The sequence below is a fragment of the Chinchilla lanigera genome, unplaced genomic scaffold, assembly GCF_000276665.1.
Source record: "Chinchilla lanigera isolate Chin_1 unplaced genomic scaffold, ChiLan1.0 scaffold00067, whole genome shotgun sequence".
Lineage (NCBI taxonomy): Eukaryota > Metazoa > Chordata > Mammalia > Rodentia > Chinchillidae > Chinchilla > Chinchilla lanigera.
In genome coordinates, this window is record NW_004955468.1 from 11,188,269 (window position 1) to 11,199,940 (window position 11,672).

The following is an 11,672-nucleotide window of genomic DNA, read 5'->3' on the forward strand; positions in this document are numbered from 1 at the left end:
TAAGAAAAACAGCAGCATTAGAATTAAAAGACTGGAATGAAAAAGCAGTGTATAAGCCGTAGGAACAAGACTCCATACTAGCAAGTAGCACGTTCCATGCAAATCTTAGAAGCTCAGAAATTAGCAGGTAAATATGGTGCCTGCGATTCTGTATGATACCACTGAACATTAATGTATTCAATATTTTTGAAACTATAACAGAAGTGTTATACTTAGCAGCATAAAGTTTTCTATCAACAATTCTGTGATGGTATCACTACATCCATACACAGATGAGGACACTGGTCTTAGAAATATTCAACCTTTGCCCCCAATGAGGTAGCATATGATGGAAAAAGGAGTTTACTGCATTTGACTTGAAAGTCATGTACTTTCTTTCTGAGAAAAGAACATTTCTCCATTCTCTACTTCTCAAAGAAATAAGTAAAAATGTGAACATAAACAAGCAGAAATCTGTGGTGAATTAACCACAAGAAGTATATGACAAAAATTACCCATATAGAGTCCCTATATACTTTTTTTCTTTCTTAGACACTATCCATGATTTGATGAAGAAAGAGAATCACACTTTGGTGAATGAGTTTGTCTTTCAGGGTTTCTCCAGCTTCCATGAGCACCAGTTCACCCTCTTTGCTGTGTTCCTTGCACTATACATATTAACCCTGGCAGGGAATGTCATCATCGTAACCATCATTGGCCTTGATCGTCATCTCCACACTCCCATGTACTTCTTCCTGAGCATGCTGTCAGCTTCAGAGACTGTATACACACTTGTCATTATCCCAAGGATGCTCTCTAATCTCATAGGCCTAAATCAGGCCATTTCTTTAGCAGGCTGTGCCACTCAGATGTTCTTCTTCATTACTCTGGCCATCAACAATTGCTTTCTGCTCACAGCCATGGGGTATGATCGCTATGTGGCTATTTGCAATCCCTTGAGGTACTCAGTCATCATGAACAAGAGTAAGTGCATTCAGCTTGTGTGGGGGTCCTGCAGCACTGGTCTAACTGTAGCAGTGACACAGGTGTCTGCCGTGTTCAGACTGCCCTTTTGTGCCAGTGAAGTGGCCCACTTCTTCTGCGACATACGACCTGTGATGAACCTCTCCTGCATTGACACTACTGTCAATGAGATCTTGACTCTGATCATCAGTATTCTGGTGATCCTAATTCCTATGGGTTTGATTTTCATTTCCTATATCCTCATCATCTCCACTATCCTCAGGATTGCTTCTGCTGAGGGCCGGAAGAAGGCTTTTGCCACCTGTGCTTCCCATATCACAGTGGTTATTGTCCACTATGGCTGCGCCTCCATTGCCTACCTAAAGCCCAAGTCAGAGAACACCAAGGATGAGGATCAGCTGATCTCTGTGACCTACACTGTTATCACCCCGCTACTGAACCCTGTGGTGTATACCCTGAGGAACAAAGAGGTCAAAGATGCTCTGTACAGGGCTATTGGCAGAAAACTGTCTTGATGGGATGAGTCATTACAAATAGGGTCTTACAAGATTACTTAGATAGAGAAAAGTGGAGCTATACCATAGTCACTAAGACTCTGGAGTCAGTTAAGAAGTGATTTGGTGAGACAAGGCAGGAAAAAAGGGACTACAGATCCAGCGTTTGAAAAAAGGAGATGGTTCTGCAAAACACAAGCAAGACTGCCTCTCCCAAGACACCAAGCGTAAAGAACTCACTGGTGTTGGAAAGTGGTTGGACTGTGTGGGCAGCCTGGGACAGAATAGGGTCAGAACTGCAGACAGAATTAATGAGAGAAATGCTCCAGGGTGTGGTAAAACTTTAAATATATTCTATAGTACTTGTTTTTTGACATGGTTTTCCCTTTACCCATTCAGAGGTATGTAGATTTAAAACCTAACTGAAGTCATTCTTTTATGGACAATTCAAGTTCTTTTGCATCAGAGAAACCATAAATAAAATAGACTAGAAATAGCCATCTATAAAATTCAACAGCCCTTGAAGTCTGGATCTTGTTCCTATAAGTTTTAGGTTGGCCATATGGGAAAATGGATATCTACATTTTCAGGCTCATGTAAGAGAAATATTTTTGGAAAGTGATTAAAATCCCTTGGTGACCTAGTTAACAAAAGAAGTGGCATCAGTAATCATTCCAGCATTTACATTGTGAGAATATACAAAGGCTTTCAGTGATACTATATGTGAGAGTCTGAACCTAGGAAAATAAATTGTGATTTTTGGAGACACTTGCAGAATGCACAGAAGCTACTAATAAATAGGAGTGCAAGAGGGAAGTCTAGAGTAGGAACTAGTAGGGTGAGAGAACTGAGATGAAGTGGATAGGGAAGTAACCATCTGGTAACTCTGTGACTCAGTAAAAGAAGAAGATCAATTTTATCACATAAGGTCCTCTAGAATCCGAGTTAATATGTTGCCTCTCACTACTCACCTCCACTTCCAGTAACCCCCTTCCCTACAGGCTGTTTACCACCACACACCCCACAGTTCAACAGTACTTAGTGACTTGTAGTTTCCCTTTTCATACCACACTCACATGACCTGTTATAGCTTGCTGTCACCTAATGGACACCATTCATTGCCATCTTCAAGGCTTGCTCAGGCAGCCTCTCCTAGTCATTCTGAAATACCGAACAGAAGCATGTTTCCCTGTATGAGTCCTTTGATGAAACACCTAAGAAGAAATCACTCCCTCACACCATAAATTTCAAACTCAAACATCCGTATATGACTATAATATACACTCCCCTTGATGTCTTTAAAGATGATAGTGTGAAATGGGAAGTGAGTAATATCATAATTATGTGGGATCTTTACTAGAGGAACAGTTCCACCATCAATGTTTACAATGTTTCATCAAGTGATATGTTTTGTCCAGACCACAACTTCCTTTACGTTAACTTCAAAGGCTAGAATTACATTTGCCTATTGTGATTTTCCAAATAGCTCCTTAAAGTTCAGTCTTACACAGGTTAAATTATACATTTTTAGGAAGTTTATGTGAAATTCAAGAGAACCAAAAATCAAGTTAACCTGTATTTGACAATGATCACATTTACTTTTATTCAGTAAATAAAAATACCTTATTTATATTTTTCACAGTAACCTTAAAACTACTGTCTATCAAATCTTCTCAGTAATAGATAATCTATATCTGCAATCTTAGCTACTTTAAATGTTAGGTAGTAGTTTTTAAGAGATCAGCAAAATTCAGTGGAAAGAACATAAACACTGGAATAAAAAGACTCCATTTTGAGTTCTGAATCTAGTTCTTACTTACCATATATACTTGAATGAATTGTTTAATTTCTCTGAATCTCAATTTCCTCATCTTTAAAATTTATATGCAGTTTCTTGTTAAACACAGGAGGCAATAATGTAAAACTCCTTTGGAAATGATAATACAGGGACAAATCCTTTCTCTTTAGAGTAAGAAAGTACTTTTATAGCTATAAACTGCATCTTTCTTTATCTGCAAAATGGGATCATCTATCCCCGCTGTTTTCCCAATTGAACTGTTATACAAATCAACTACACTAGAATAAACACGGTGAGAAATGCTGCAATACCAACAGACGATGTTAGGAAATTCGATGTATTATTTTCATGTTTTTAGCTAAAATAATTCCTACATTCTTACCTCTCTAACTTTTTCTGGCTATTTTATATTATTTTTACTAATCACTCTCTCTTACCTTCCTCCCACACATGCCTAAGTCTTAATTATTATTCCATCTGTCATTGTTTTAAGGTCATGTATTTTTGGCCCCCTACAAAAAGAGTATTTCCAAAGTGTTGCTTTTCTGTCTAGTTTTCAGTTCCCGTAGTTAATACCTGGCCTTTTGTTCTACACCAATTTCCTTCATCAACTTCAGTGAATTTCAAACTCTTTCATAACCCTGGGTCCCCCAATATAAAAGAATGCTGTACCATAACCTGGGACATGTGTATGCCTCTGTGTGTGCATGTGTGTATACAAGTACATGCACATGAAAACAGAAACACAACACTCATGAAACAGTACTTAGCCTTATCTCATACAACCTAGTCTCTTGTTTTTCATTCCAGTTTACTCTGTTCTCTTCTATTTCATCTTATTTAATTAATGTTAATGAACAGGGGCATCTTTGTACATTTAGACTACTTAATGGCTCAGAGTTAAAATCTGCTTTCCACTCATATCAGTGCTGAAATCCAGTTATACAAGACTGTTATTTCTGGGTACTACAATAAAATTAAAATATTATTTTTAAAATTTGGGTTTTAATTAATAAACATTTCATAATCATACTTAAATATTTGAGATTTTAGAGGAGAGACATTTAGTCTTCATTATTAGCTTCTAGATTATTCCAGCAATCACAAAAACACATATTCATGACATTAGGTAGATATTCATTTTTCAAGTGAGAGATTGAGATTGGTGGGGAAGCAAAATATCGTGAGAGAAATACTCATTCTTCTTTAATATATTCTTCATATTTTTATTAGATGTAGATTAAAATAATTTATCCTAGATATTGTCCTATATATTTTCAGAGGTAAAATTAAAATCATATACTAAATCCACCCATATACGTTGTGAAGATTCATCACTTAAATGGAATTAAGTGATGTAAAATTAATGACAGTACTTTAAGGTTCTTTAACATTACCAATTTTAAATTTTATAAATATTTATTGACTTAAAGGGATATATTTTTCTAAAGCTATCCAATAACCACCCCATTCTCTCTTATATAACAGTCAGTTGTTTCCTATTTATAGAACTATTTAAAACTCTTATATTTTTCCAGAAAACTAACAAACTAATAATTAACTTGTTATTCTTAAAATTTGCTCACAGTAATAAATTAAATGACAGAATTCCAATATATAAAGCATATAAAGCTAACACAGGTTAAGTCACAAATAAAATGAACAAGTATATTTGAAAATACACATTCAAATGTTAAATTTGTTTTTGTTTTTGTTTTTTTTGGTTTTTCTCCGGTACGAGGAACCGAACTCACGACCTTGCACTTGCCAGGCAGGCGCTTTGCCGCTGAGCTAAATCCCCAGCCCCTCAAATGTTAAATTTGAATGGCTTTAATATATAGATCATTGATACAGTTAGATTGATGAGAGCCAATAACAGATGTGGTACTGATCGCTGTTGATCTGCAAATTAAGAAATGCCAAACATAGCAAAAAAGAATTTCAGTCACAACAAAATAGCAGATTTTGACTAAGTAAATTAAAATTGGAGATATCTTAGTTTGAATCCCTAAACTCAGGGAAAGTACAAAGAGACGTGGATTCCACAAGAAAACAGCATGCATGAGGAATTCACTGTTGGCTGAAATGGTAGGGGACGTTGGAGAAGGACATCTCTTTTTCTCGTCTTATGGAGTAAAGGTATATTAACTGGCACTTTTCTGCTTGCAAAGCAATGCGCACTTTGTGAATACATTAGAAAATTATAGCAAATAAAATGGAATGTTTGGCTTTTAGATGTTAGATATAGCATAGTTAGGACATGTAGCATTTCTCCTTTCCACATTCCCAACTCCCTCACCACCAAACTCTTTGATAGATATTTTTCCAAGTATAGGGATTGATTCCAGGATCTTTACACTGAGCTACATCCCCATTCCTTTTTATTTTGAGTCTAGGTATCACTGAGTCTTTAAATTGCCCATGGTGCGCTCAAATTTGTGATGCTCCCAGAGTGCTGAGACTATAGGTGTTAGCCACCATACCTGATTTAGAAAGACTTTTTAAACAAAAGAGGATAATCAGTGTTTAAAACTAAAAATGGAATTCTTAGAGGATCACAAATCATGAAATATGAAATAAATACTTAAAAGAAGTACAGTTAGAATATAAGGTATCTCCAGGTATAAACTAAATTAGAGAGTCCTGGATTCCCAAAGTTGGGAGGCAAACAGAAGTTACTTCATGCTCTGCAGTGGAGGAAAAGAAGAACACATGGAGATCTGGAAGACAACAGGAGATATAGCCCAGAAAAGCAGCCCTCTTTCCCATCACTCCATGCTTCCAGCCAGGCAGACAGAACACTACTAGTGATTTCCATTCAAGAGCAGCACTTGGAAAAAGGGGAATGGCAGGGACACCAGGGTCAGCAATAATGTAAATGGGGTAGGGGAAACCAGGACACAAACATAGGAGAAAGAAACTAGATACAAGAAGTTTTGAACTAAAAAAATATTATTATTTATCTTTCTTTTTGAAGTACTGATGATAGCACCCAGGGCCTTCACACTGAGCTACAGCTTCAGATCATCTTTTTATGTTTTTTTTTTTTCAATTTTTATTCTGAGATAGGGTTTCACTAAGCCAATAAATTGCTCAAACTAGGCTCAAACCTATGGTCTTTTTTTCTCAGCCTTTTACAACATTTTCATAAAAGTATTTATTATTAAAAAGTAAACTCAGGTCTCTCATACAGTAGAATACTACCCATATGAGACTATTATTTGAGAGAAAAAAAAGTTGTAGGAATTGTGTTAAGTATAATTTAAAGTTAGAATTTTGATTAAACACAAATTATACATCTCCATTATTTGCTTCTTTTTTTTCTGAAAACACTACTTAAGTTGAGTTAAGAAGGAAAATGTACTCATTTCATAGCAAAAGAGAATAGAAATGATGGAAAATGAGAGTACAACAAAATTTTGGAATCTAGAAAGTAGATCAATCAATCAGTCATTATTGATGCCTGTGTGACTCAACACAAGTAATACTGAAAGATTTGTAGAGATAAAATGGGGTAGGAAATATGCTACTCTAAAACAGGTGGAGGAAGGTTAAAAGAACATCAGAAAATCTCACAGTAAGTTTTATAGCTCTCAATAAAGACACTGAAAGATTTTACCCCTTTGGAATTTAGCATTTCAAAAGTAAAGACTTATGGATCTTGACAGTTCAGCATCCTATTTTGGAAGAATGCTTACCTTAATAAAAGTAACTTTGTCACAATACCCAGCATTGCAACTCTAGTAACTAAAGCTCACTAGTCTTAATCTCCTACTCCACTGTACACATATACACACAGAGCTTCCAGAGAAATTATTGATGCATCACCTTTAGTTATGAGTGGATTTAGAAGGAACACCAAAATATGTGAAGAAAACCACTAATATGCTAAAAGACATCACCATAATATAAAAAGGAAAAGGATCACAGAAGGATAACAGATTGTGTAGTATGAAAAATAAATTCTTTAAAAGATACACATTGAACATTTTCAGAAGTATGTCAAGATAATATCAGCGAAAGAAAAGCAGAGTGCTATATAAAAGCCAAGTTCTGAGAAGTATAAAGATATTTTACAAATTAAAAATGCATTAGTAGAGAGAGTCTGAGAAGAACATGGCAGAGAAGAGAGTATCAGGAATCCATCTCCCCAATTAAAAAATAACAGCACTAACAGAATTTGCTGGATCTAACCTTTTTGGAACTCGATAACCTATTGAAGGCTTGCAACTTCCAGGGAGACTTGGATTGAAAATTGGAGTGAGCTACTGTCAGTATCAGCTCTTCCCACAGTAGCAGCTACTCATCCTTCCTCCACCAGAAGAACAAAGCTGTAAGACTTGAATCCTGATTTTGAAACTTATTGAAAAGCTACAATAATAAACACATTGTGGCAATGGAATAATATAATACAAATGAATAGAATAGGGTAGAGTAGGGTAGGGTAGATTAAAATAGAAAAAGATGGGATAGGATAGGATAGGATAGGCCAGCATAGGATAGGATAGAGCTCAAAAATCTTAGCTTCTGTAAATAAGGAGAGGAAGAGAGTTGAAGGGAGGGGGAGGGAAAGAGCATAAAATAAGAATCAAGATATATCATGTACAGGTACAAATTCCACATGATGAATGTTATCATTACATGTATCTAAAATGTAAATTTTATCTAAACCAATAAAATTAATCTGAAAAATAAATCAGCATACACAGTCAAATGATTTTTGGCAATAATGTCAAAACCATTCAATAGGAAATGAAAAATCTTTTCAACAAATGGTGCTGGGAAAACTAAATATGTACATGCAAAACATGTAAGTTGGACCCTTATCTAATATTGTGTACAAAATCAAATAAGAATAACTCAGACTTAAAATTTTTTTAAAAATTAGAAAAAAAGCAAGTAAAAGCTCCATAACATAGGATATGGCAATGATTTCCAGGATATGATACAAAAGGCACAGGAAGAAGTAACAAAATATGTCCATGGACCATCGCCACACAAGAAATATAAACATTATGTTAATGTTTATATTATTAAAATTTTTTAAATACACGAATTGGACTCATAAAATTATAAAATTTGTTGATCAAAAGAATATCAACATAGGATCAAAGCCAGAATGTTACAAACTACAAAATGATATACAATACTTGCAAATCATATATCTGTTAAAGTATTAAGAGCCAGAGTATATGCAAAATACTTAAAACAAAATGACAATAAAAAGCAAACTGATTCAAAAATAGGCAAAGGACTCAGATATTCAACCAAAAAAGATACGCAAATTGTCAATAAACACAGAAAAAGATGCTTAACAGCAACAAATTTTAGGGAAATCCAAATCAAAACTACAATGACATATCAACGTGCACATATTAGGAAAGCTACTACCAAAAACAAAACAGAAAATAATGAGTATTGGCCAGAATGTGGAGAAACAGATACACTTGTGTATTATTGGTGAGAATGTTAAGTGATACATCTGTTCAGGAAACAGCATGGAAAGTCTTTAAATAATTAAGAAAAGACTTACCATTTGATCCACCAAATCTAGTTCTGAGTGTATATCCAAAAGAATTGGAAGCTGTATAGTGGAGGAATATTTGTTCACCCATGTTCATAGCAGCATCACTCACAATAATTAAAATAAAGAAGCAACCCAAGTACTCACTGGTGGGAAAAGAAAAAGGGAAAGAATTTCCCTTAAAAGGGAAAGAATTTCTGACACATGGATGAATCTAGAAAACATTAATTTTAAGTAAGATAGTCCAGTTACAAAAAAGCAATGTGTGGTTCCACTTATACAAGATACTTACAGTAATTAAAATAATAAAAATAAAAATAGAATTGTGGTTTCCAGGAATGGAAGAATGGGGCCAAAAGGAGTTATTATGTAACTACATAAGAGTTTCTTTACAAGTTGAACGTGGTTGCACAATATTATGACCAAACATTATGAACTGTACACTTAAAATGTTTAAGGTGGTAAATTTGATATGTGTTCTTTCTCATGATAAGAAACAGGAAAATATATATAAAGTTAATTGAAAAGTTATTTCAACAGAAATAAACGAAATAGTTACAGGAGAAATTTGATGAAAAGTCTCTAAAAACAGAAGAAAAAGAAAAATAGAAGTGAAAAAAGAGGAAAACATGTAAGTATTGGAAATAAGATGTCTAGTGTTTAGCTAGATTGAAATTTAAAAGTAAATAGAAAGGGTTAAATTTTCAAAAAAATTGTATTTAAAACTTTCAAAAAGCAAAAGTCTGTAACTTTCCAGAGCAAATAATTACCACATTTAAAATAAAAGATCAGGGGCTGGGGATTTAGCTCAGCGGCAAAGCGCCTGCCTGGCAAGCGCAAGGTCGTGAGTTCGGTTCCCGGAAAAAAAAAACCAAAAAAAAAAAATAAATAAAATAAAATAAAAGATCATGACCACACCCCCAAATTTATCATTTTAAAGTTTCTAAACACAAGATTTAAGGGATGACTCTGAAAGCTTCAAGATAAAAGATCAAACAGTAATAAGCAACTGATTCAGACTCAAAAATTGTTTTGTATTTTTCAACAGAAATTGGAAGACATTGAAGAAATAGCTTAAAAACTCTAAGAAAAATTATTTTCAACCTAGAATTCTAAATACAGCAAAGCATTAGTCAACTATGAAAGTAAAATAAAAATATTTGAAAGCATATACTCAAGAATTCTTTGCCTCTACATTTTCTGTAAAAGGCATTAGATGAAGAAGTATAACAAAATTAGGACAAAAAGGAAAAAAATTATTTGTTTTTATTAAAACTAAAAAAATAAAGGACCTAGGAGAGAGCAGACCGAAGAAAGGAGGAAGGTAAGGGGAATTTCCAGGTTGAAACTGAAGAAAGTGGCATGTTGATAGCTCAGGAGCAACTGAACAAAATTCCAGAAGGAAAGCAGAGTGATCTTGCAGCACTGGCTCCACTCAAAGAAAAAGTTCCAATGTTCTATAGCAAATTAGGTAACTATAGTTTACAATAATTTATTATCTGTTTTAAAATAACTATAAGAAAAGACTCTAAAGCCCATAAAAATGACAAAAGAGGAAATAGAAATGCCAACTATCCTGAACTGTCATGACACATTATATTCATATAATGAATTTTCATGCTGTATATCATAAATATGTACCAATATAATGGTGCCAGTTTACCCTGCAGGCTTTGAATTTGCCACTTTCCAAAATCATGTGAGCCAAATCTTAAAATAACATAGTTGATTATATATAACCCCTATTGTGTCTGTTTTTCTGGAGACTCATAAAATAGGTAGTTTTTAAGGCACAGATGGAATAGGTAGGAATAAGTTGGAGAATTCTGTACATTTTTTTACATGTTTTTGCAATACTCCAATTTTTCAACTCTATGTGCATCACTTTTTTAAAAAAGAAAAGATAAATTTTTTTAAGCATAAGAGTATTTGCAAGGGATTGAGCACCAAAATGGCAGAGTTGTGAAGAGCAGAGGGTCTCTCTGACAGTCATAGTCCAGACACTGAAATATAGCAATGTCAGGAAAAGTAGAAGGAGGGAAGTGGGTCCCCTGAAACCAAGAAGGATCTGAAACATGAATTGAAGCCCAAGGAGAGAGTGAAGAAAGAAACTTCAGTGAAGAAGGAAGTAGCTGGCAGAGACTTCTCCCTTACATGAACTTCACTGCATGAGAGGAGTGGTTCAAACTGCAGGCACTTGGTGACTTCCAGTGATGCCAGAGGCCTCCGTAAAGAGATGTAGCATGGAGAGAAGCAATAGACCTAAAGGAATGCAGTAGCTGGTGGCGAATGCTGAGGGCTCAGTAGTCCCATATGAGAGAGTGATTGGCTGTGGCCATCTTGGACAGGGACCAGCCAAGCTCAGAACTCAGGGTGACTGCTTGCTCCACCTAGGGGCTCCAAGCTGGCCTCAGGCAGGTGGTAGGTGTACTGATGGCTGTAGGCCAAATGGGTCTGGTTTTAGCCAGAGGCTCTAAAAAAATCAAATCAGAAATAATTTCTCAGATAACTCCAGAGTTAGTGTCCACAATAAAAACCACACCTAATGACTCTAGAACAGATACAGACAAAAAATTGAGAACATTAAGAAAATTGTGGAAGCCATGAATGCAGAGCATAGGTAAGAAGTGGAATTCATAAGGCAGATTCAAGAAGATATCCGGAGGAAAACAATTCCATTGAAAGTATCTACACCCCAAGAAGAACTCAACAACTACATTCATCTGCTACCACTGTTAAAAGCCAGGCCACCTCAAGAGGAACTGCCCTAAGAAGCCCTCTGGGCCATGCCCTGAATGCAAAGGTGACCACTGGAAATCAGTCTGCCCTCTGAATTGGAGGCTCCAGAGCTCAGACCCATCCTATCAGTTAGTCTAAGAGGAATGAGGGGGCC

At 35.3% G+C, this 11,672-nt stretch overlaps 1 protein-coding gene across 1 annotated transcript; it reads left to right on the plus strand.

Moving 5' to 3' along the window:
• Positions 1–548: 548 nt before the first annotated feature.
• LOC102006562 (olfactory receptor 10J1-like) lies at positions 549–1,478 on the plus strand. The gene has a single exon (XM_013522346.1). It carries the CDS (start codon positions 549–551, stop codon positions 1,476–1,478), a length of 930 nt encoding a protein of 309 aa, XP_013377800.1.
• Positions 1,479–11,672: the final 10,194 nt, after the last annotated feature.